At 41.8% G+C, this 24777-nt stretch overlaps 1 protein-coding gene across 4 annotated transcripts in view; it reads left to right on the plus strand.

Moving 5' to 3' along the window:
* Window positions 1–5024: 5024 nt before the first annotated feature.
* Window positions 5025–24777, plus strand: part of ACSF2 (acyl-CoA synthetase family member 2) — a 71357-nt gene continuing 51604 nt past the window's right edge. For all 4 annotated transcript variants that reach the window (XM_083353134.1, XM_083353136.1, XM_083353135.1 and 1 more), the window contains exons 1-2: window positions 5025–5430; window positions 23483–23678. In XM_083353134.1, coding sequence (XP_083209260.1) covers window positions 5057–5430; window positions 23483–23678 — 570 coding nt within the window. In that variant the 5' untranslated portion in view covers window positions 5025–5056. The remainder of the gene's footprint in view (window positions 5431–23482; window positions 23679–24777) is intronic.

Below are 24777 nucleotides of genomic sequence, written 5' to 3' on the forward strand. Positions count from 1 at the left end.
AATTTCGTTTTACAGCCTGACAGAATAAGAGTTCTCTAAGGGTAAAAGCTACCTAAACCATTCCTTTTTACAGTATCAGAACTTTTCTGCCCAAATTGTATAATTAGATCTAAGCAGAGGAAAGAAGTGGTAAAGAAATATGTTCTATGAAAAATGCCAATAATAGAATAAAGAATAATAAGGCTGATTTGTCTTGGAATCAATACTTTGCTGCCTCAAACTTAGCCCTAAGACACTTAGTTAAAAGACCATTTTAGATCAAATAAAAGCAACAGTTACATTCAAGAGAGCTGTTCCACTCTACAAGAATCAAAGGGAGAGTCAGGGCAATCTGATCACCTCACAAATCAAGTGCTTTCCACCAATTAGAATACCAAGCTTCACAGATATATTTGCTCAGATTATGTGACAAGTTTGATAATTATGACAAGAGGATAAGGAACAGATATATGCTTTCTGAAATATAAACTCAAGGAATTGATTGCCCAGGTAGTCCTCATTTAGCATTCACTTGTTCAGCAACTGTTCAAAGCACTGAATAATAAGGGTGATTTACAACAAGTCTTCGTAGTTGTGGCTAATGTAGCATCTCGCAGTCACATTCTTGCCATTTGCAACCTTCACTACTGCCCTCTGACAAGAAAAATCAACTGAGAAGCCAGCAGGAAGTAGCAAATGGCAATCACCTGACCATGGGATGTTGCAATCATAGAGATTTCACCTAATGATGGCAACTGGGACTGCCACAGGTGCCATCTTAACTCAGCACAGTCACATAATGTGCCTTATTCTGCGTCGTTTAGCCACCTAGTTAACCTGAACTCAAATGTTTCAGGTTGGATTGAATGGAAATGTTGAAACTCCCTCAATTCTAGTGTGTTCCTTTGATGTAGTTGGCAGAGCCTTCTTAAGGGACTCAGAATTTTTCACCACATTGTTTAATTGTTAATGTGTTGTAAGGTTTTACACTTAGCCTCACAATTGCCCCAGCATTACTCAGGAATTTAAAAGACCCAAAGAAACTCCTGAGCCGAGGTTTCAACAAGCAAACAACTTTTATTTTGGTCAGAATAGAGTTGGGTGGCCACATCTCTCTTCGTGGCTGGTAGAGAGATAAAGGCAACAACCAGGAAAGATGTCTTCCACCTTTTATACCTTTCCAAAACAAGGAGATCCAGTCTTGGTACTAGGAACCAAAAGATATAGAAAAATAATTCCTAGATGATGACTCATACACAGCAACTCAGGCTCCATCCGTAACTCCTTTCCCCCTCTCCCCTTACCTTGCTTTTTTCATGTAAGCAATCATCTGTACCTAAAGCATGAAACATTTGCTTTTATATAACTACAGTATAAAGCACCTACAAAGCTGCTTACACACACACACACACACACACACACACACACACACACACATAGTTACAAAGTATCACTACTAATATCAATATTACTGATATCAACCTTAAGCATAATAAAATCCCTTCAGTGTAATTCAATGAAGCATTCTATATAGACAGGTATCCACTGTTTGATGCACGTTCTCTATCCTCATTATTCCTAATTATGCATTTGTAAATATGAAATGTACCTGATAGCACAATTATAACCTGTTCACAAAACAAGATCTCACTTTTGGCCACTGTTGAATGCTGGGATTCTTCAACCATAATTAAACAAGATCTCTCTTATATGTTTCATTATTTCCTTGAGGCTATTTTCACTTGATGGTCAAGCTAGATCTTGCCAATGTTCATATCCAGAGACTAATTCTAAATCAGCGGTTCTGTACAATGTACAAAGAAAGGCGATGTTGGTATTACACAGGAATATCAATGTAGGAAAACAAAATATGTGATGTTTAACCAAAAAGTAATATCTGGATCTAAACATAGGCTTTTTTTGAAGTAATATAAGTAGTCCTGGACCATAATTGAACCTGGCAATTAGGGTTGTAAGTCATAACAGTTGTAAAGTGGGCTGTGGCAGTCATAAAGTGAATGCCACAATTGTAAATCAAACACCATGGTTGTTAAGCAAATGCCACATAAAAATGTCATGGTTCTTATGTGAACCCATTGTTTCTTATAGGCATTGTAAATCATGATTACAAGACTGTGGGACAGTGCAAAAGTCCATAAATGTGGGCTGGTTGCCGAGTGCCCAAAATATGACCACGTGACTGGGGGCAGGGAGGGGAGGCTGTCAGAACTTTACAACAGGGTTGTAAGTACCTTTTGGGAAGATCTGTCGTAACTTTGAGCAGTCACTAAGTGATCAGTCGTAAATCAGGGATTATCCATATTCTACCTTCCTTTGCAGGAAATGGTTAAAATATCTCCCAAATTGAGACTCTTCTTTTTTCTTCCCAGCTACCACCAATTCATACACACACACACACACACACACACACCACAAAACATTAGTGTCTCTTCTCCCATTTGGTCTCTTCTGACTTGCAATTTCACCTGTTCTTTTTTTTTTTAAGATGAGGTGTGATCACTTTTATAACTAGAATCATTTATGTATGCACTTTGTTCAACCAAGTTTGAAGTTTTCTGAAACTCTTAATTTCTCTCCTGAACAAAGAATTACAGGTAGTCCTTGATTTACAATCATTTGTTGAATGACCATTCAAAGTTACAATGGCACTGAAAAAAATGACTTAAAACTAGTCCTTGCACATACAACATAACATCCTCACAGTTACATGATGAAAATTTGGGTAACTTGGTAACTGGCATGTATTTACAGTATGACGATTGCAAACATCCCAGCATCCTTTGTGATCTTCACAACCACCTTCCAGCATGCAAAGTCAATGAGGGAAGCCAGAGTTGCTTAATGACTGCATGATTCACTTAATAACTGCAATGATTTGCTTAATGATTAGGATTAAAAAAAGGTTTTAAAATTGGGTGCAACTCACTTAATAACTGCCTTGTTTAACAGCAGAAATAGTAGTCTTAATTGTGGTCATAAGTCGAGGATGATCTGTATATCTGACTGTCAGCTCAGCATTTATATTTCGTTGGAATATAAGGAAATGAGGTAGTTGTAACCAAAAACACAGCTAAAAGAATAATACATGTATCATTTTTTGTGGCAATTATTCAGTGATTTTTTAGTATTTTAGTAAAATATATATTTGGGAATGAAACTGTAAATTTTCTTCCAAATAAATTTGACTCAGAAAGCTTTGTATTGCTCCAGCATGCCATCTTGGAAAAAAATGGCCTTGGCCAAATATGGAATTTACAAAGCACTCTTCTTTAATGGACAAATGACTGACACTCTTTTGTGGTAACTCTGTTACCACAATCTTCATCCAGTGCGTCTTTTTCAATATTTATGATTCTAAATATTGGGATGGGGGGGGTGGGTGTTTGACTTGATTTTTATTCCATGATGTTTATTGGTTTAAAAATACTGGCTTCTTTTTCCTATAAGAAATAATTATTTTGCTGATATGAAATAGGTTATCTGGCTTAGAGTAAAACTGAGTGAATTTCAAACAAATGCTCATAAATCAGTTAGAGGGGTCATTCGCTTAAATGGCTTTTAAAAGAGTAATTATTCCAATTTTCCAGCATCTAGTACTGTACATGGCTGAAAATTGTAAGAGAGGCAATCACAACAAACTGGTGACTGGGATTTTGGGAACTCTTAAATTCATGCTGGTCAGAAATTCCAAAAGTGGAAACCCCAACACAGTTAAAGGTCATCAAGTCAAATGAAACTGAATTAGATAATTTTATATGAATTCTGAGTCCCTTGGACTGAAGGTGATCAAACCAGTCATCCTAGAGGAGATCAACCCTGACTGCTCTTTAGAAGGCCAGATCCTGAAGTTCAAACTCAAATACTTTGGCCACCTAATGAGAAGGAAGGACTCACTGGAGAAGAGCCTAATGCTGGGGAAAATTGAGGGCAAGAGAAGAAGGGGACGACAGAGAATGAGGTGGCTGGATGGAGTCACTGAAGCAGTAGGTGTGAGCTTAAATGGACTCCAGCAGATGGTAGAGGACAGGAAGGCCTGGAGGAACGTTGTCCATGGGGTCGCATGGGTCGGACACGACTTCACAACTAATAACAACAACAAGCTCTTATCAAATAGCATTTATTACATATATTACAACAAGTATTACAACTGCAGTAATTTATTATGTATACAGTAATTACTAGTATTACAATAGAAACATACAGGTAGATACAATAATATATATTTTGTTATCTACTTCTATAATAATTTATTTTAAGGCATAATACATTAAAATAGCCTAAGAGGAGTTACATGTGTATGTGTGTCTCTTCCACGGTATCTCAGTTGTTGCACAAGTGTGTTCCTCAAGTGAGAAAATTATCCTTTCCTAACTGTATCTAACTGTATATGCTCTATATAGCATCTTCTCTTCCCGGTGAGGTAATTTGGGAAGAATGCCTTCTGCCCCTATAGACCCATTTGGAGGTGCACATAAATGTATCCCACAAACGACCCCTTGAAATATGGACGAGTCAGCTTCCTAGGGCTCTAACTACAGTTTTAAGCAAGCGCTTCGGACGATCGCCGTTCCAGAAAAGCAGCGGCCGCAGCTCTCGGGGTCCCCTTCTAGAAAGGAAGAAGGTCTCGGACAGCCTTTTTGGACCCCCAGACGGAGCGACGGAGGACAAAGTCCCACCTTCGCGGGAAGACCAGCTGTTTCTCCAACCGGTTCCGGGATTGGAGGTGGTGAAAAGCGCCCTTCTTTCTTGCAAGGATTTTTTAAAAAAGCGTTGCTTCCCTTCGGTTTGGTGCAAGTTTTTCTTCTCCTCAGTTCGGAGTTTCTCTTCTTTCCAGAGCCTGCGAGCGCTCAGCGCGGGAGGAAGCCCTAAAGCAGCGTTTCCCAACCTTAGGAACTTGAAGATGCGTGGACTTCAACTCCCAGAATTCCCCAGCCAGCATAGCTGGCTGGGGAATTCTGGGAGTTGAAGTCCACGCATCTTCAAGTTCCTAAGGTTGGGAAACGCTGCCCTAAAGCGAGGGTTTCCACCGTCCCAGAAGAACCCAGCCCGCCCGGGAATGGCCGGTCCCAAAGAAGGAAATCGCCGCCCACTTTCACTTTCCTCGCTGACGCGACAGAGCCGAGCCCGAACTTGGCTCGGCAAGCGTCCAAGTTCGGGGAGCGAAAGCGCAACGCGGCGCCCGCCCGCCCCGTTTTTCCCGCGTCGACTCCCGCTATCTCCGCGCTCCAGCTGCCGCTCCAGCCTCTTTCCCTGCCGCAAGTGTCCGAAGTCTGGGTGGGGAACTGCCTGCCGCCGCCGCCGCCGTTACATCTGTAGTGCGAAGGGGAACCACATGGCTACCGCCACCGCCTCGCTGAGAAGAGCCGCTCGGGAGCTTTTGACCACCCTGGTGGTGACTCGAAGCAGCCAACGGGGCGCCCAGCGACTCAGGTACAAGAGGGGTCGCCGGGCCGAGAGCTCTTTGGAAGCCCCAAGTTGAGGGGCAAAGAGAGGGGGCGGCGGCAGGTAGAAAGAGGGCAAAGGCGATGGAAGTGGGGGGTGGGTGGGGAGAGAAATTTGAGGAATTTTAATTTAATTTAATTATTTAATTTAATTTATTTTTTTTATTTTTTTATTTTAATTCCATTTATATCCCGCCCTTCTCCGAAGACTCAGGGCGGCTTACAATTTAAAGCACAAATCAATGTGCTTAGCAGTAGCCTTCATTCTATGTATATGCCTGCTTATTAGGGCTTTCACACACACCCCCAAGCGGCATTATTACAAAGTCAGCTTAATTGCCCCCAACAATCTGGGTCCTCATTTTACCTACCTCGGAAGGATGGAAGGCTGAGTCAACCTTGAGCCTGGTGGGACGCGAACCTGCACTAATTGCAGGCAGCTGGTGTTACTTAAGGAGGCATTAGCCCACTGCTCCACCAAGGCTCTTTTTTAATTTTAATTTAATTTTAATCCCATTTATATCCCACCCTTCTCCGAAGACTCAGGGGGGCTTACAATTTAAGCACAAACCAATGTGCTTAGCAATAGCCTTCATTCTATGTATATGCCTGCTTATTAGGGCTTTTGCCCCCCCCCCCCAAGCGGCATTATTACAAAGTCTGCTTAATTGCCCCCAACAATCTGAGGAAAGTGTTACTGGAATGTTTTGAGCTGAATATTTGGGGTGGAGGGGCACCTGAGTAGATGCAAGAAAATCAGACTGTGCAAGACGAGTAGCCTAATAGGATAGAATTGCCAGAAAAGTTGGGTGAAAGAAACAGCCTTGAGGAGCAGGAAGCAAACTAGGGTGTTGAGGAGCTGTCTTTTCAGGAAAGGGAAAAATGCCTTGACCTATTTAGACAGCATTGGCAATCTCTGGCAGCTGCCAAGAAGCTATTTAATTCAGTGGCAGGTTAGGAAAGGCATGGTGTATAGAAAGAACAGTAAATAAAATGCAGGTGAACTCAGTGCACTACCCTTTATCCACAATTACAGAAAATTGCCTTTGTCCCTTTTATAGCCTTCTATCAGTTGGTCATTGGTACGCTTCTAGTTGGACTCAGGTGCTGGTGACTTCAGTGACACATCCAGGCAGTTCTCTTGCCAGCAGTACAAAAGTATCTTATCATCTCTTCTGGGAGTTTTTTTGTTTGTTTCATCTTCCCAATCTAGCCTGCAATTTTGGGGTGCCCTGGGGGGGGAGGGTCTTCTTTTCAAGGACTGCAATTCTATTTAAACTTTTTGATCAGCCAACTTTAGGTAAGTGCTGCACCTAACTGGGCTGACTCATATTTATCCAAACTGGTGTTTAACATTGAGTCCCCGAGATATATAACCCCAAGATATATAATGTCCCTGTTCATTCCTGCATAACAAAAGGTTTACCTCCATTTTATCCACATCCCACAGCTGCTAGTGATTAGAACTATCTAAAACTGAATTCCTAATATATTATGGATTATAATATTGAAAGGCTAGCGGTTCTAAATTTAACAGTGAAGAGAGAACAAGAAATAGTTTAATTGGAGAAATAAGCTGAAAGGTAGAGAGAAAAGTCCATGTAAGAATTTACCTCGCCTCCTATGACTGCAAATCTCCCCCTCTCCCCATCTCTCCCCTCCACTTTTTTATACTTTTACTTATTTCATTTCTGAGTAATGGATGTGGCTTTAAAATTCCCACGTATATTAGCAACCAGACAATTCTTTTATAGCTGCAGGAGGGCAACTTGAAACAGCCGATTCTTCGTGACCTTGAATTCTGCTTTCTTGTACATGTTAAACATTTTAACAGGTTGCTGCTGATTTCTCAAAGTGCTATTTGAAATTACAGGGTCATGAAGTGAGGAAATCTTATTACTGTGGAATGCAAGATAATTGCTTGTGTTGGCTTTGTGCTTCAGGCTAAGATTTACTGCTGGTAAAAAGCCACTTGACATCTGGCCCAAAGAGCCGAAGGCATTTCATGAATTCAGTGCAGGATGCTTATTTAACAGATATCAAGATGTAGTTAAGATCAGCCAAGATATTATTTATATCAGAGATTCCTAAACTTTATCAGCTCATGGTCCCCTGACTAATTTTTCCCACCACACCCTTAAGTTTGCAGTTCATATGATGTCTGACAGATACCAGCCCTCACTGTGTTATCACCTGGCACCCCTCTAAATTGGCTGAAGTGCTCTGGGATGTCGCAGTGCATACTTTGGGAACCACAGCTTTATTATCTAATTAATATACTTAATCCACTTCCTCTTCATCTCAATTTGAATCACCACAAAAGTACAGTAACCAAATTATAGGGGTTACATAAACATACTTGTTCTGAAACAAGAAAGAAAAAAATGCAACTTTAGTATTTGCCTCTGTGAAGAAAATGGTGCATAGGTATCACACTAAGTCTAATGAAATATTTGAAGGATAGATCGTAAACAAAAGATGACACTTGGTTTACTCATAGAGAACCTTCAAGGGAGGGACTATAACTGTAAAGAGTTAGTGTGTGGCAAGATGGGTGGCCAATAACTTTTATAAATAAATAGGTAAAGGTAAAGACAGACGTTCCCCGACTCTCGGGCATGGTGCTCATCTATGTTTCTCAGCCGAGGGAGCCAGCCTTTCTGTGGTCATGTGGACAGCATGACTATACGTTGAGGCTGTTATCTTACCACCAAAGAGGTACCTAGTTATCTACTTGCATTTGCATGCTTTCGAACTGCTAGGTAATGAGAACTCTCCAGTGGTGGGATTCAAATATGTGAACAACTGGTTCTGTGTGTGGATGCCACTTCCGGAAGTCCATTCTGGGCCTGGGCAACAAAAAAATTAGCTACCGGTTCTGCTGAAGTGGTGCGAACCGGCTGAATCCCACCACTGGAACTCTCCCCATTGTGCAACCCTCAGATCTTGAACACTGGCTGTCAGCTTTCCAGTTGACAAGCTCAGTTTCTTTAACTGCTGAGTCATTGTGCCCCCAAATAAATAAAGGGATTATAATCCTATTATAATTCTCAATCCCAATCTGTTAAACAGAATTTGGAAGCATTAAAATTTTGCTGCTGAAGATGGACAACTCATCCAAACATAGTTTGACTAAAGGTAAAGGTTCCCCCGCACATGCGTGCTAGTCGTTTTCGACTCTAGGGGCCGGTGCTCATCTCCGTTTCAAAGCCGAAGAGCCAGCGCTTGTCCGAGGACGTCTCCGTGGTCATGTGGCCGGCATGACTAGACGCCAAAGGCGCACGGAACGCTGTTACCTTCCCAACGTAGTGGTCCCTATTTTTCTACTTGCATTTTTATGTGCTTTTGAACTGCTAGGTTGGCAGAAGCTGGGACGAGTAACAGGCGCTCACTCTGTTACGCAGCACTTGGGATTCGACCCGCCAAACTGCTGACCTTCTGATCGACAAGCTCAGCGTCCTAACCCACTGAGCCACCGCGTCCCTCTATAGTTTGACTAGTAGATAGCTAATGGAATTTACACTGATATATATTCTATTATGTGAGCTTAGTGGTATAATAATTTTTAACATATATAGTGGTTTGCTATTATTGTAATATATTTCTTCAAAAAAGCAGGGAAAATATTTTTGTTGTTAGTTGCGAAGTCATGTCCAACCCATCGCGACCCCATGGACAACGTTCCTCCAGGCCTTCCTGTCCTCTACCATCTTATTTTAGTGCTGTTTAAAAGCAAATAGCAATAACACTTAGACTTATATACTGCTTCATAATTCTTTACAACCCTCTCTAAGCAGTTTACAGAGTCAGCAAATTGTCCCCAACAATCTGGGGCCTCATTTTACCAACCTCAGAAAGATGGAAGGCTAAGTCAACCTTGAGCCGGTTAGGATCAAACCGCTGACAGACAGCAGAGTTAGCCTGCAATACTACATTCTAATCACTGCACCACCATGGCTGGAAGTAATAAATGATAGAGAAGTAATACATGAGTAACAAAAACCCACTACAAAGTTTATGTAATGTTTTATCAAAGCCAACCTCAGGTAGTTTTGTTACAAGTTGCTGTTCCATTTCCAAAGAGTTTAATTTCCCATATAATAAACACCCTATTGCAAATTACACATAGAGCTATTTGAATGTACGTATATACTATCTGTGAGGGACGCGGTGGCTCAGTGGGTTAGGACGCTGAGCTTGTCGATCAGAAGGTCAGCAGTTTGGCGGGTCGAATCCCGAGTGCCGCGTACCAGAGTGAGCGCCTGTTACTTGTCCCAGCTTCTGCCAACCTAGCAGTTCGAAAGCACGTAAAAAATGCAAGTAGAAAAATAGGGACCACTACGGTGGGAAGGTAAAAGCGTTCCGTGCGCCTTTGGCGTCTAGTCATGCCGGCCACATGACCACAGAGATGTCCTCGGACAAGCGCTGGCTCTTCGGCTTTGAAACGGAGATGAGCACCGGCCCCTAGAGTCGGAAACGACTAGCACGCATGTGCGGGGGAACCTTTACCTTTATATACTATCTAGAAAACATCACATGCAAGTTATGGCAATTTACTCAATAAATTATTATCTGGAAGCAGCTTTATTGCAAAAGAAGGATGTTATACTGTACCTTTAGGAAACAATACCAGTCAGTCCAGCTTTTTGCATCTATTAAAAATCTTTTTTCAGCACATCTTTAAAACTGCAGCTTTTAGTTTCTCTTGAAAATACCTGTTGATTTCCATGCAGTTGAGAAATTAAGAATAATAGGAGAACATTTAGTGAAATGCACATTTCTTTAGAAAGAACAGTTTCCTTTCTCATCCATGTTTTCATCATCTCCCACATACAAATTTCCTTGGGTCTCCTCAGTTTAAAAATTCTGTCTCCGTGCCAAATCAAAGTACTGCCAGTTCCTAGTTGCTCCTTGCAATCAAGGTCCCTTTGAAAACTGGGGAAAAAAGTAAGTATCAACTTTACAGTATCTGCTTTGGGCCTAATATTGAAGGGATACTAAATGTCTTTTTACATTTGGCAACCTTTGAAAATTGCTTAGTTGGCATCTTAAGCAGGAAGAGCTGGTTCTGTGAAATGGAAAGAAACTATGCTACTGTATATGTCCCTTCAGTGGGGTAAGAGTACTCATCAATTTATTTTATGAGCTTGTTGTTTCCTGAGTCTGCCCTGAGATTAGAAAGCAGAAGATTCTACTGTATTTAACAACAAATTTCTTTATTCAGGAAGGGTCAAGAATGCCATGGGTGGACCAAACAGAACAGAATCAATATCTAATAGACCAGGAGACAAAACTGTACACACTACCTAGTCTAGTGGATCGGAGAGGAAGCAATAATTGAACTGGCTTTTTGAAAATTCAGGCACAATAGACATTTCAAGATTTGTAAATGAATGTTTCCAGATTTTCTTTTTATAGGTGGTCCTTAACTTTCAAACATTCATTTGCCAAGGGTTTGAAGTTACAACAGCACTTTAAAAAGCGACTTACAACCAGTCCTTGCTCTTATCACCATCGCAGTATCCCCACCATTATCTGATAAAAATTTGGGCACTTGGCACTGACACTGATTATAATGGTTGCAGTCTTCCACGATCATGTGATTGCCTTTTGTGACCTACCTAGCTGCACAGGGGAAGCTGCATTTGTGTAACGACTGCATAATTCACTCAACAACTGCACTGATTTACTCAAAAATGTCGTAAAATTCTGGTCCCAATTGTAGTTGTAAGCTGAGGATTATACATCTGAAAGCTAACTATATATATTTTAGACCCTGTGTCTAAAAATGTATTTTACTTTCCAGGGTGTTATTTACAAACAGATCAAAGGGACACCAATGGGTTCTCCCATTTCGAGTGTCATTGCGGAGGCGGTCCTGCAACAGTTAGAAATTGTAGTTATGACCAAGTATCGCCCAAAGCTCTGGGTTAGATACGTGGATGACATGTTTGTGGTTATTAAAAAACAGGATAGTGCCAATTTTATGGACGAGCTGAACTCAGTCTATCCGGACATCCGTTTCACCGCTGAGGAGGAAGCCAATGGCTCTCTTGGCTTTTTGGATGTACTAGTCAGCCATCAATCTAATGGCACTCTCCATACGACCATTTACCACAAACCAACCCACATGGACAGAAACCTGCATTATAGGAGTAACCATCCCGTGGCATACAAAATCAGTTGCATTTGGACATTGTTTGGACGGGTCAGCTCGCACTGGTATATGGTTAGGGCCAAAGTCGAGGAGAGGAAATATCTATACCATATATGCAGGCTTAATGGCTACCCTGCTGAGTTTGTTAGGAGATACAGCAGGACACACAAATCTCAAAGTAGCCGACCAGATAACATATCAGCAATGCTGACTACATGGACGACACTTTTGTATATTAATGGAGTGTCCGAGGCTACTGAGTGGTTGTTAGCCCCTTACAATATCAATGTCACCTATAGACCAGACCAAACCCTGCGTGCCAGGTTAATGCATATGTTTGATTTTGCCAATGCTGAGGCCATAGCCCGGGATAACACCAAGAGTGTCTGGTTGCTCAAGGAGGCCTGGCTATCCAACGAAAACTCCATTAACCGTCATATTGGCCTTTTACCTGCTTACCAGATGCTCAGGTGATGGAAGGAACAATGCTATGACTTACGACAGGCACAACGAACCTGCTCCTTGCAGGACCTGAACAACGCTGCTACAGGCAGAACAACAGCGATCCCCGGGAAGGATGAATCTTCAATGTGCCCTGTGTCAGACTTTGGGACATGCCCTGTATTAGATCCCAATTTGGAGGGCGTGGCCACAACAATGATCCCCAGGAAGGACGAATCCACAACATGCCCGGTTTTAGGTCTTGAGACGGAGGCTCAGGTTCGACTAAAGAAGAGGGGGATGAGCTACAAAACAACTGCAGCTGGGCAATCAGCTCCCTGATGTGTATACGCTCACCAGGGGAGCGACCATGAATAAGAAAACAACTTTTGATCCTGCAAGCACGCGAAGAAATGTGGGACATTTAGAAACGCTGTGCTGTGGCCGTTTGAAGTCAATAGACCGGTGAGCTGCTCAATGAGCAAGGTGCAAAAGCAGCTGGCTATATAGGCAAACTCCCAGATCTCCTATTCTTGCTCTGACGATGTCAGCAGTTTGGCCGATGAAAGCTAAGTGTTTTGCATATTAAACAGTTTGTTTATTTTTCTATCCTGGTGCTCGATTCTTCTAACATGCACACACCCAGGATTTGTATTTTTAGTCTTATTAAGGATATATATATATTCAACAGCGCATTAGGGATACCTAATTCTTTTAATATTATAGGCACCACAAAATAGAATTTACAAACTTCATAAAATGAATCCTTAATAGAAGTTTATAGCCTATGGAAGATGTTTCTGAAAGTTTTATTTAGACCAGGGGTCTGCAACCTTGACCACTTTAAGACTTGTGGACTTCAGCTCCCAGAATTCCTCAGCCAGCATAGCTTGTTGAGGAATTCTGGGAGCTGAAGTCCACAAGTCTTAAAGTGGTCAAGGTTGCAGATCCCTGATTTAGACCAAAGAATTCAGCTAAATTCCCAAGTTTATAGTGGCACTTATTCCCAACAAGTAGATTAATTTATTATAATAATCTAAAAGTCAAGTATTCAAAATATTATTACATCTAGGAAAAAGAAATAAATATAATATTTTTAAGCAGAATCTAGAAAGCTTCATTGTACATTTCCTCTCTTCACTGAGGTTGATCGAACCAGGCAGGTTCATTCTCTTCAGTGCAAGTGCAGTAGATTGTTCTGCCACTAGGGGGAGATTTCTGATTTCATAGGGAGAGAAGAGGGGTGGGAAGTCTGACTGGCAAGATCTTCAATAAGATTAGATCATTGTATAGATGATCCCAGCAACCAATGAAAATAAACAATGCTGCTTAATATTTTATTTACCTCTTTAATTTTTGACCACAGTTAATTGATAGATGGGCAATCTCTCACTAGATGAATACTTCAATTATTTAAGTAGTATTCAGCCTTTTACATCTTAACCCACTAATCACTTTTTCAAAGGATGTGAGTTTCACCAAGACAGAAATTGAGAAGCCCCTTTTTTCCAAGAAGGATAATATACTGAACCTGCCAAAGTTATGCTACGATATTACATTTGTTGTTTGTGCCAAGAAGGACATAAAATCTTCCGTCATGTTGTTGAGTCTTAAGTGGAGAGTGCAGTAAAGCAGCCTTCTTCACTGCCTGAGCTGTTTTCAGTCATTGCAAACCAAAAATATAAAACCAATACACAGGGAGGGAGCAAAATAAGCCAGGCAAAATTTTATATTACTTTCTTTGGGCTTCTGAGCCCAGGCTGGTCCAGGTCTCTGAGAAATGCTTTGCTAAAATATTTAATTCTTTTGCTGTGCTATAATCTACTGGAGGGAGTGGCATTGCCTTTCCTTGCTGGATTCTTTCCCAATTCAGTAGGGGTGTCATGTTCCATCTTAATTTCTTGTTCTATCATGTTTTGCGGGATTGCAAAACATTGTATTAGTTGTCCCATCCTGGGAGCTGTTCACAGTTTGGTATTAGATGAATAGGTATATAAATGTTTTAAATAAATAAATGGTTAACAAGCATCACACTTATATAGAGACAGGCACAAAATGCTTTTTTCCTTACGTTTCTTCTGTTTTCCAAGATACAAAATTGAGGGGGGAGGGAGAGGTGGAATGTACAGACACGCCAGAAGATTATGTAACATAGTTGTAGCAGGTATACAATGTCTATTAATCCAAGGAAATATGTATGTATGCGTTTTTTAATTTCTTTTTATTTTATTTGTTAAGTACATTTTAAAAAATTATATGGTGCTGAAAAAAAGTAATTTTGAAGTGTCCATAATTTTTTGTACAATGGAATGGAATGGAATAGAATAGAAGCTGGAAGGGACCTTGGTGGCATCCTAGTCCAGCCCCCTGCTCAAGCAGGAGAACCTATACCGTCTCAGACAGGTGAATGTCTAGTAGTTTCTTCTTGAAAATCTCCAGTGATGGAGCACCCATGATTTCTGGGAGTAAGCTGTTCCACTGGTTGATTGTCCTCACTGTCAGGAAGTTTCTCCTTAATTCCAGGTTGCTTCTCTCTTTGATCAGTTTCCAACCATTGTTTCTCATCCTTCCCTCTGGTGCTTTGATGAACAACCTGGCCCCTCTGCCTTTTGGCAGCCCCTCAGATACTGGTATACTGCTATAATGTCTCCCCTATTTCTTCTTTTCTTTAGACTAGCCAAATCTAAATTTTATTAATCCCGTAGCCGTTCTTAGTCTCCAGGCCTTTCATCATCTTAGTTGCTCTTTTCTGATTTTTTTTTCAAACTCTCAACATCCTTTTTGTGATATGGTGACCAAAATTGGCTCCACTATTTCAGTTGTGGTCTTACTAGGGTTTTATATAAAGCGGTACTAATACTTCACACGATCTTGATTCTATGCCTCTGTTTATACAGCCCAGGATTGTATTAGCTTTTTTGGTTGCTGCTGCATACTGCTGGCTCATAGTCAAGTGATCGTCCACTAGGACTCCAAGGTCCCTCTGTTTTTAAGCCAGATCTCACCCAATCTGTATTTGTACCTTTAGTTTTTCCTGCCTAAGTGTAAGACTTTGCTTTTTTCCACATTGAAACTCACTTTGTGGATAGAGCCCATTCTTCAAGTTTGTCAAGATCTTTTTGGATCCTGAGTTTGTCTTCTAGGGTGTTGGCTACTCCTGTCAGTTTGGTGTCATCTACAAATTTGATGAGTTCCCTTTCAATTCCCTCATCTAAGTCATTTATGAAGATATTGAAGAGTACTGGGCCCAAGACAGAACCTTGTGGTACCTCGCTGCTTATTTCTCTCCATGTGGATGTAGTGCCATTGAGGAATACTCGTTGAGTATGGTTTGTTAGCCAGTTACAGATCCATCTGGCGGTGATGTTGTCTATTCCACCTTTTCCTAGCTTACCAAGGAGTAGGTTGTGGTCTACCTTGTCAAATGCCTTACTGAAATATGTTGCCAAAATCCTTATCTCTTATAGCAGTAATGAAATGCCACCATTCCTTGTCAAATAATAATGGATTATTTTGCTGTGCCCTACAACAGATTGTAAGCAAGGCTATAGATTAAATCATATCATATCATGTGTCCACATGATATATAGTCTGCATATTTCCATTGTTAACCAATGTCTAATTTCACTGCTAGAAGTAGACAGTTTTTTACTTTGCAATGTTTCTGTTCATCATATATGAAATTAGATTGGGGAATCTTCAGTTTTCTATTTAATTATGCATAAAGTATTAAACATCTTTTTTCTAAAAATATGTGAAAAAATTAACATTAAATTTTCAGATATCTATTTGCAATTTCCATCACTTGTTTTGTAATATTGAATTAACTACTACAATTACTTACTAGAATGTGGCTTTTCCTCAACATTTGGCCATGAATTTAGAACAGAAATGTTGTGGAAACTTTGACAAAAAGACTTAAAGAAAGAAGAGGCTTATATCTGACTGAATCTGTAAATCTATTACAAAACAAACAATTATGAAACTATACAGTGCTGTACAGTAGTGTATAGTACTGTAATAAATTCCAGATTCTGGGATATTTTATTACCCATTCCTAATACCTCTATTCTCTAATTTTGGTATTTAGTGAATATACAATGTGCATTTTGTTTAGTACTGTTATTTGATCCTTTTCTGAACTAATACTTTGTGTAGTGTCCCACACACAAAGAATGTGAGATAATTGTTGTGTCACATGAGACAGAGGCAGAGAAGAAATGTTTTTATGATATTCTACTAGCAGATTTCTATGTCACAATAGTGTATTGAACTAATATAATTTTAGGCCCCACAGGCATGCCATAATTAAAGGCTTTCACTTACATAACTTGTAAAAACCTTACCTTCATTTGCTGTTGATGCTTACAGCAGTATCCATTCATTTTAGTTACTTCACAGATTCCCCTTTAGCACATTTAAATTGAGCATATTTCATGAGACTCAAGTAGGAGAACAATTACTGTCACCTGCTGCACCTACAGTCTGATGAGAGTTTTATTATGCAATTGTCATGTTTCACTGATGGAGTTTTCCATATTTGCTTTCCCACTGTCTTATACTTTTCTTCTTATCACAAACACCTATTAGAATGGATTTTTCACTGGTAACTTCTAAGCAAGTGTATATCAACCTTGGAAGGTGTGTAAACTTCAACTCCCCAAATTCTTCAGCTAGCCTTTCTTGCTGAGGTATTCTGGGAATTGAAGTCATAGATTTTAGAATTCCCAAGGTTGAGAAACACTGGTTTAAGCTATCTCTTTTGAATGGTCTTGCTTGTAAACTATGTACTGTAAGAATACATAGTAGGTCAAAATCAAGAACCTTTTTTCTCTAGTATTGCTACTGTGACTTGCTGGAATTGTGGTAAGCTCTCCTGGCTGGCTAACAAATCACATTATCCCCTTTGGTGGGAGAATATTTTGAGGATCCTAAATAGCTGATGAAAATTCAGTGGCATATATTTTATATGAATCTAGAAACAACTCATCAACTTGCAATGCTTCACCAAAAGGAAAAAGGAAATGTGATAAAATTTATACCTATAGTTCTGTGTCAATTTAAACAGGAAAAACCTTGACTTGATTTTTCTTGATTGGAATAAAGCTGTTTAAATAACAAGCTAAGTGTTGTGTATGTAAATAGTTAGCAATAAGCCATAAAAGATATTGCAAACACTGTGCAGCTTTGCAAGGTTTAAAGCGGGAAAATAAGGTGCAATCATTGGACGCCACTACCAAGGAGCGGGAAAACAGACAGTTTGTATTGGTTACAGTTCAAACGCTTTCTCTATAAAAGGGTTGCAACATTTGACATTTGACAGTTGACTTTGTGTATTCAATAAACTCGTTCAGTGTTAACCACTCTGAGTCCTCGTCAATTCGAACTAAACAACTGGCGACGAAGGTGGGATTGACAGAAGACCAGAGATTAGGAAGAATTGTCGTGAAGGCGGCAAAGTCTGAGCGAGTCACAGTCAACCGAGCGGCCGCGGCAGAATAGGAAAAAAATTCTCCGAATGGCGCAAATCGGGTCATTGAAGGAATTTGACCCTAACTTCCCCGAAGATTGGGAAGAATATATTGGTCAGGTCGAAGGATTCCTGTTAGTGAACGGAATCACCGACGACCGAAAAAAAGCGGCGGCACTTTTGACAATTTGCGGCACACCGGTCTACAGAGTCGCTGTCGGGCTGTGCCAGCCACAACCAGTCTCCAGCGTGCCCTATGCCGACCTCCTTGCAAAACTAAAGGTGCACTTTACTCCCCGAAGGTCCGAACTTTTTTGGCGGCGCATCTTCGAGAAGAGAAATCAGAGACCGGGGGAGTCCATACAGAAATTCGTCGCTGCCGTTAGGGAAGCCGCAGTTCGTTGCAAATACGATAATTTAGAAATTAGGATTCGGGACAGAGTTGTGCTAGGCTTACGCGATGAACAATTACAAAACAGAATAATCGCCAAACCTACTGGCGATTTACAGGAAGTGCTCGACGAACTCCTAACGTATGAGTCTACCGGGTATCGCGACCCCCCCCGCAGTAGCATGGCGACAGCACCTGAAATTAACCAAGAGGGCTATGCGGACTGCGGGGAGGTGGATCAGCAGTGGGAGGAAGAGATCGCCGAAGTCTCCAGGCGATTTGGGAAGATGGCACCCAGACAACTTAGAAGCGAAGGGCCCGAACCCGGCCGCCGGCGACAACCCGCAACACCGCAGAGACCACCGACCGGGGCACAACGACCGTGGCGGGACACCGCAACCAGACCGCGCGACAACGACACCCAGAACCGATGCGGCAGCTGTGGCGGCAACCATCCCCGCGCTTCCTGCCGATTCCGCACCGCCAAGTGCAGGGCTTGTGGCAAGACCGGCCACATCCAGGCCATCTGCAGAAACCGCGTCCGGGACTCCCGTCTGAATGAAGTCGATGTGTGGCCAGAGGGTAAGGTAACCCCCAATGCTAGTGGCAAGGAGACCCCTAGATCCCGGGCGAAATTTTCAAACCCAGGGGAGGTGGCCCGAGTCAATCGGAAAAGGCAGGGAAGGGGGCACAATTTTCCGGACGGAAAATTAAAAATCACAGTCCTTCTGCAAGGGGTTCCTTGCAGAATGGAAATCGACTCTGGGGCTTCAGTGTCGATAATTTCCACTGAAACCCTGGAAAAAATTGAACAACTAAGTGGAAAAAGAATTCCACTTAGCCCAACAAATATTCAATTAATGGACTTCCAAAAAAGTCCAATAATCGTAAAGGGAAAGACCAGCCTTAGAGTTAATTTTAAGGGATTTAAGGGGGTCTTAGATGTGGTAGTTACGGAGGGGAATAGGACTAGCTTAATAGGGCTTAATTGGTTTCCTGCCCTGGGAATTTGGATAGGGGGAATAAATTCTGTGATTAGAAATAAGACCCTCGAATCCGTCTGCAAAGAATTTGCAGACGTATTCGATGGATCTCTAGGCAAGTACAAAGGGCCCCCCATTAATTTTAACCTAGACCCCTCAGTAAATCCAATCAGGCTAAAGGCCCGGAGGGTACCTTTTGCCTTAAAAGAAAAAATCGAGGCCGAGCTCGACCGGCTTGTAGGCCTCGGAGTTTTAGAACCCGTTGAGGGCGGTTTATGGGAGACGCCGATCGTCACACCCCTCAAACCCAATGGGGATGTGAGGATCTGCGCCGACTATAAAGCGACCCTCAACATTGGAATGAAAAAGCATGCTTACCCGGTCCCGACGGTGAAGCAGGTCCTCGCCACGATCCAGGACGCCGCCATCTTCGCCAAGCTCGACTTGGCGCATGCGTACTTACAGTTGACTGTTTCCAAAGAGGCTGCAGAGGCGCAAACAATTGTTACCCACAAGGGGGCGTTCCGAGTCCACAGACTGCAATTTGGGATTGCAGCTGCTCCAGGCATCTTCCAAGAAGTGATGGAGAGGACCTTAAAGGGCATACCTGGAGTATGCCCTTACTTTGATGATGTCCTAATAGCTGGAAAAGATGAAGGAATGTTAGTAGAGCGGCTGGAACAGGTACTGGGTAGATTTAGAAAGGCTGGATTAAAATTAAAAAAGGAAAAATGTAGCATAGGGGTTAAATCCACTGATTTTTTGGGGTTCAGGATTGACAAAAGCGGAGTCCACCCTACCCCTGAAAAAATTAAAGCAATAAAAGGGGCTCCTGAACCAAGGAACAAGGCTGAGCTACAGGCCTTCCTAGGCTTGGTAAATTTTTATCACACTTTTGTGCCACATAAGGCTGCCATTGCAGAACCACTGCACAGGCTTTTAGATAAGAAGACCCCTTGGCATTGGCAAGACAAGCACAAAGTGAGTTTCCAGACCTTAAAAGATATCCTTTCCAGTAGCTCAACTGTAACCCACTTTATAGAAAATAGACCAATCTACCTGGCGTGCGATGCTTCGCCTTATGGCGTTGGGGCAGTAATCAGCCATTTAGACACCCAGGGAATGCAAAGACCCATTGCTTACTACTCCCGCACACTAACCAAGGCAGAGCGGAACTATGCTCAAATTGACCGGGAAGCTTTAGCCATAGTGGCAGGAGTTAAAAAGTTCCACGACTACCTGTATGGCAGGAACTTTACAATTCTGACAGACCACAAACCCCTGCTGGGACTGTTTACCACAGATAAACAGACTCCCCAAATTATGTCTCCCAGGATGCTGAGATGGTCCATTTTCCTCTCAGCATATTCATTTTCCCTCCAATACCGACCAGGTAAAGACATGGGTCATGCAGACGCTCTTAGCAGACTGCCCCTTAGCACAACAGAGGAGGACCCTGCCCCAGTGGGACAAGTAATGTCCCTACAAGATATTCCTGATCTGCCCCTAACTGCTAAAGACATAGCTGAGGCAACCAATAAGGACCCCATCTTAAGGAGAGTAATGGCCTGGGTCATGAGCGGTTGGCCCAACGCCAACCCAGACGTAAAATACAGTCCATTTTTCCGAAGGAAGGATGAACTATCAGTTCATATGGGTTGCTTACTTTGGGGAACTCGTGTAGTAATCCCAGGAATCCACAAATCAGCTATTCTATTTGAATTGCATGAGGGACACCCTGGAATAGTAAGGATGAAGGCCTTAGCTAGGAGTCACTTGTGGTGGCCAGGATTGGACCAAGACATTGAGGAATGCGTTGCCAATTGCCATCTGTGCCAACGTTCCAGGCCTGAACAACAACACATCCGCACACATAAATGGGAGCTAGCTAGGAATCCTTGGTCCAGGATTCATATTGACTTCGCTGGACCTTTCCAGGGGTTAACGTTCCTTGTAGTGGTCGACAGCTACTCTAGATGGCTAGAAGTAGTACCGGTCAGTTCAGTAACGGCAGGCAGAACAATACAGGCATTAAGGGGCCTCTTTGCCACTCATGGGTTGCCGGATTTAATAGTGTCTGATAACGGGCCACAATTCACATCTATTGAATTTCAGGATTTCCTCAAGGCCAACTCGATTAAGCATAAGACTTCTGCACCCTTCCACCCCTCCACCAACGGATTGGCTGAAAGGAACGTGAGGACCACGAAGGACGCGCTTAAAAGAATCATTCGAGGTGACTGGCATCAGAGACTAGCTGAGTTCTTGTTGGCTCAACACACAACCCCTTGTTCGGCTACAGGGAAAAGTCCAGCTGAAATGAGGTGGGGAAGAAAAATCTTGACCAAGTTGGACAGACTACACCCCGACCGACTCCAACCAAACATTGAATTAGACATTCCTAACAGAACATTTGAAGTGGGGGACTTGATTTGGGCCAGGAACTACGCCCAAGGGGATAAATGGATTCCTGGGGTGGTAACTGAAATCTTAGGTCCCTTATCATACATCATTGAGGGGGAAGGGAATAGGGTCTGTAAAAGACACATAGACCAGCTGAGGAAAAGATCTAGTGGGTGTGTGCCAGCTGAGGGGGACCAAAGCTCAGTTAGGGCAAACAGTACAGATAACATTAGGCCTGAAAGTGGTGTAGTGGTGGGGCAAGATGACATATTTCCAGATGCCCATCAACAACAATTCAGTCCAATTGATTGGGAAATACCCCTGCGAAGTAGGCCAGTGACAACTGAATCCCAAACACAACCTAATACACAAGGCAGTACATCTGAAGCCAGTAACCCTGAGCCCAGGTCTAGTAGTAACCAGCATAGTAACCAGCAGCCAAGCAGTCAACCAGGAAAAAGGGTCCCTAGCAGCCAAAGTAACAGATACCCTTCTAGAATACATAGGCCACCAAAATACCTAATGGACTTTGTAAAGAAATGACACCAACTGGGGGGTAAGGGGTGTTGTGTATGTAAATAGTTAGCAATAAGCCATAAAAGATATTGCAAACACTGTGCAGCTTTGCAAGGTTTAAAGCGGGAAAATAAGGTGCAATCATTGGACGCCACTACCAAGGAGCGGGAAAACAGACAGTTTGTATTGGTTACAGTTCAAACGCTTTCTCTATAAAAGGGTTGCAACATTTGACATTTGACAGTTGACTTTGTGTATTCAATAAACTCGTTCAGTGTTAACCACTCTGAGTCCTCGTCAATTCGAACTAAACACTAAGGATAAAGTAAGACTGGAGGAATCACAGTATTCTAGTACCAATGTTAACTGTCAGAACTTTACCTGAGTAAAACCTAGTGATGCAGTGTTCTCATTTATCAACATTGTTATATGATTCATTTTTTCCTCCAAATAATTTGGGTTGCCAGTTTGTTTAAGAATTTAGCAAACAAACAAATAAATAAGGTATTAGATGGGAAACCATGCATGATGTTCTCTTTTTGAGAAAGATAAACTGGAAGTTTGCCCCAGGGGTAGGCAACCTTGGCTCTTTTATGACTCGTGGACTTCAACTCCCAGAATTCCTGAGCCAGCCTGGCTCAGGAATTCTGGGAGTTGAAGTCCACGAGTCATAAAAGAGCAAAGGTTGCCTACCCCTGCCTTATATGGTTGTCTTTAGGATAAATGTGGTTTCCTAACATTGGATTAAATTTTGCCTCCCTAGTTTTCAACTGACTATATTGTGGCTGAACTATGATTTATATTTAACATTGCAAATAAAAAGTTCTTTGAATACATCAGGTGAGAAACCATGGGGCCATGTCCCCATTTTGCCAAACTAAAGCATCTCCAATATTTGCTGCTAAAATTCAGCAGTGCAATTTCCTACCTTTTTTTTTCTTTTGCAATTAGAACAATTAGCCTCACACTTTGAAAAATCTTTAGCCATCCTGCTGTCACTGTGTCCCCATAAATAGACCTTTGGCTCTCTTACAAAAGCAACAAAAACTTAATACTTACTAAGAAATGAAACACCTTAGAATTGCTTATAACTAAATAAATTAATTCCTAAAGGAAATCAATGCAGACTATTCTTTGGAAGGTCAGTTGCTGAAGTTCAAGTACTTTGGCCACCAAATGAGAAGAGAGGACTCATTGGAAAAAAATCCTGATGCTGGGAAGGATTGAAGACAAAAGGAGAAGGGGAGGGCAGAGGATGAGATGGCTAGATAGTGTCATGGACCGAGTGGGCCTGAATTTGGCAAACTCCTGGAGACAGTGGAGGACAGAAGGCCCTGGGATACCATAGTCCATGGGGTTGCCAAGAGTCAGACACCACCCAACTGAACAAGAACAAACAATGTCAATCAGAACAAACAGCTGCTCATAGACATTTAATTGTGAGATATATCCATTTACAAATGATCTTGCTGATGGAGACAAAGATGTCAAATGGAAAATCAGATATAGGATCACAGTTAAAATTATTAATGGCATGTTATATCTTTATATAATTTTTCTTATTTTTATTGATTAGTTTGCAATAGTTCTATTGATCTCTTGCAATAATTTTTTGTTTTCTTCTCAGTGTGAATGATTTTGCTGCTTGTAACTTCTAGTTCTTTCTTGCTGCTTTTACAGTGCTCTACCACTTGATATGCCCCCTGCCACACCAGTAACCAAAAAAAGCTATGTGAATGGGCCTTCAGATATTCCACTTATTTCCAAAACTGTGGATCAGTGCCTAGAGGAAACCACTGACCGATATCCAGAAAGAGAAGCCTTGGTATTCTTAACTGAAGGGATCCGAAAAACGTTTTCTCAATTTAAGCAAGATGTAGGTAACTGTTACAGATTCTGTACTGCCAGTGTTGGTAATTTGTTATTCAGTAAATATTGTATGTAAATAAAATAATTAAAAAGAATAAAAGGTAAAGGTAAATGTTCCCCCGCACATGCGTGCTAGTTGTTTCCAACTCTAGGGGCCGGTGCTCATCTCCGTTTCAAAGCCGAAGAGCCAGCGCTTGTCCGAGGACGTCTCTGTGGTCATGTGGCCGGCATGACTAGACGCCAAAGGCGCATGGAACGCTGTTACCTTCCCACCGTAGTGGTCCCTATTTTTCTACTTGCATTTTTACGTGCTTTCGAAGTGCTAGGTTGGCAGAAGCTGGGATGAGTAACAGGCGCTCACTCTATTACGTGGCACTCGGAATTTAACCTGCCAAACTGCCGACCATCTGATCGACAAGCTCAGCGTCCTAACCCACTGAGCCACCGCGTCCCTTAAAAAGGATAGAAGGGGGTAAATAAACAGGTTGAACTGGCTACATTTTAAAGTTGAATGAAAAAATAAAAATAAAAGAATAAAATGATTAGAAAAGCTGTCCCCACTGTTAGAGAAACACATTTTAAAATGTTACAGAGGTTCTGGCCTTTCTGCCCCCCACCCCCACTGCGATCCAGCAGAATGGACATACAGCAGGTCCCTTCAGTCAAAGAATGTCATGTGTCAGGACCGAAACACTCACCTTTTCTATTGTGGCACCTGCCCTCTGGAATAGCATCCTCCCAGAGATCTCTATGATCCCCACCTACAGCTGTAGTAGAAAATGTTAAAAACATGGCTCTGCCCCCAGCCCTGGGGTTAGAGTGGATGCTGAGCAAACTCTGTAGTTTTGCTGGTATGGAGCATGTTTGGTTATTTCACTCTTCCAGACATGCATGGTTTTTGATTGCTTAATTTTATTTTCCCTTGTATATACTGTAAACCACTTAGAGTCTTTGGGGAAAACAAACAGTAGCTAAAGTGAAAGATAAATAAATCCATAAATTTCTAGGTTGCTCAAAAATACCAAGGTTTAGAACTGAAAACAGAAGGTGGAAGTAAACCTTGATGAGACCTTGGTTAAAATAAAGTTCTTACTGTTTCTATTAAA

Source organism: Vipera ursinii, assembly GCF_947247035.1.
Source record: "Vipera ursinii genome assembly, chromosome: 2".
NCBI lineage: Eukaryota > Metazoa > Chordata > Lepidosauria > Squamata > Viperidae > Vipera > Vipera ursinii.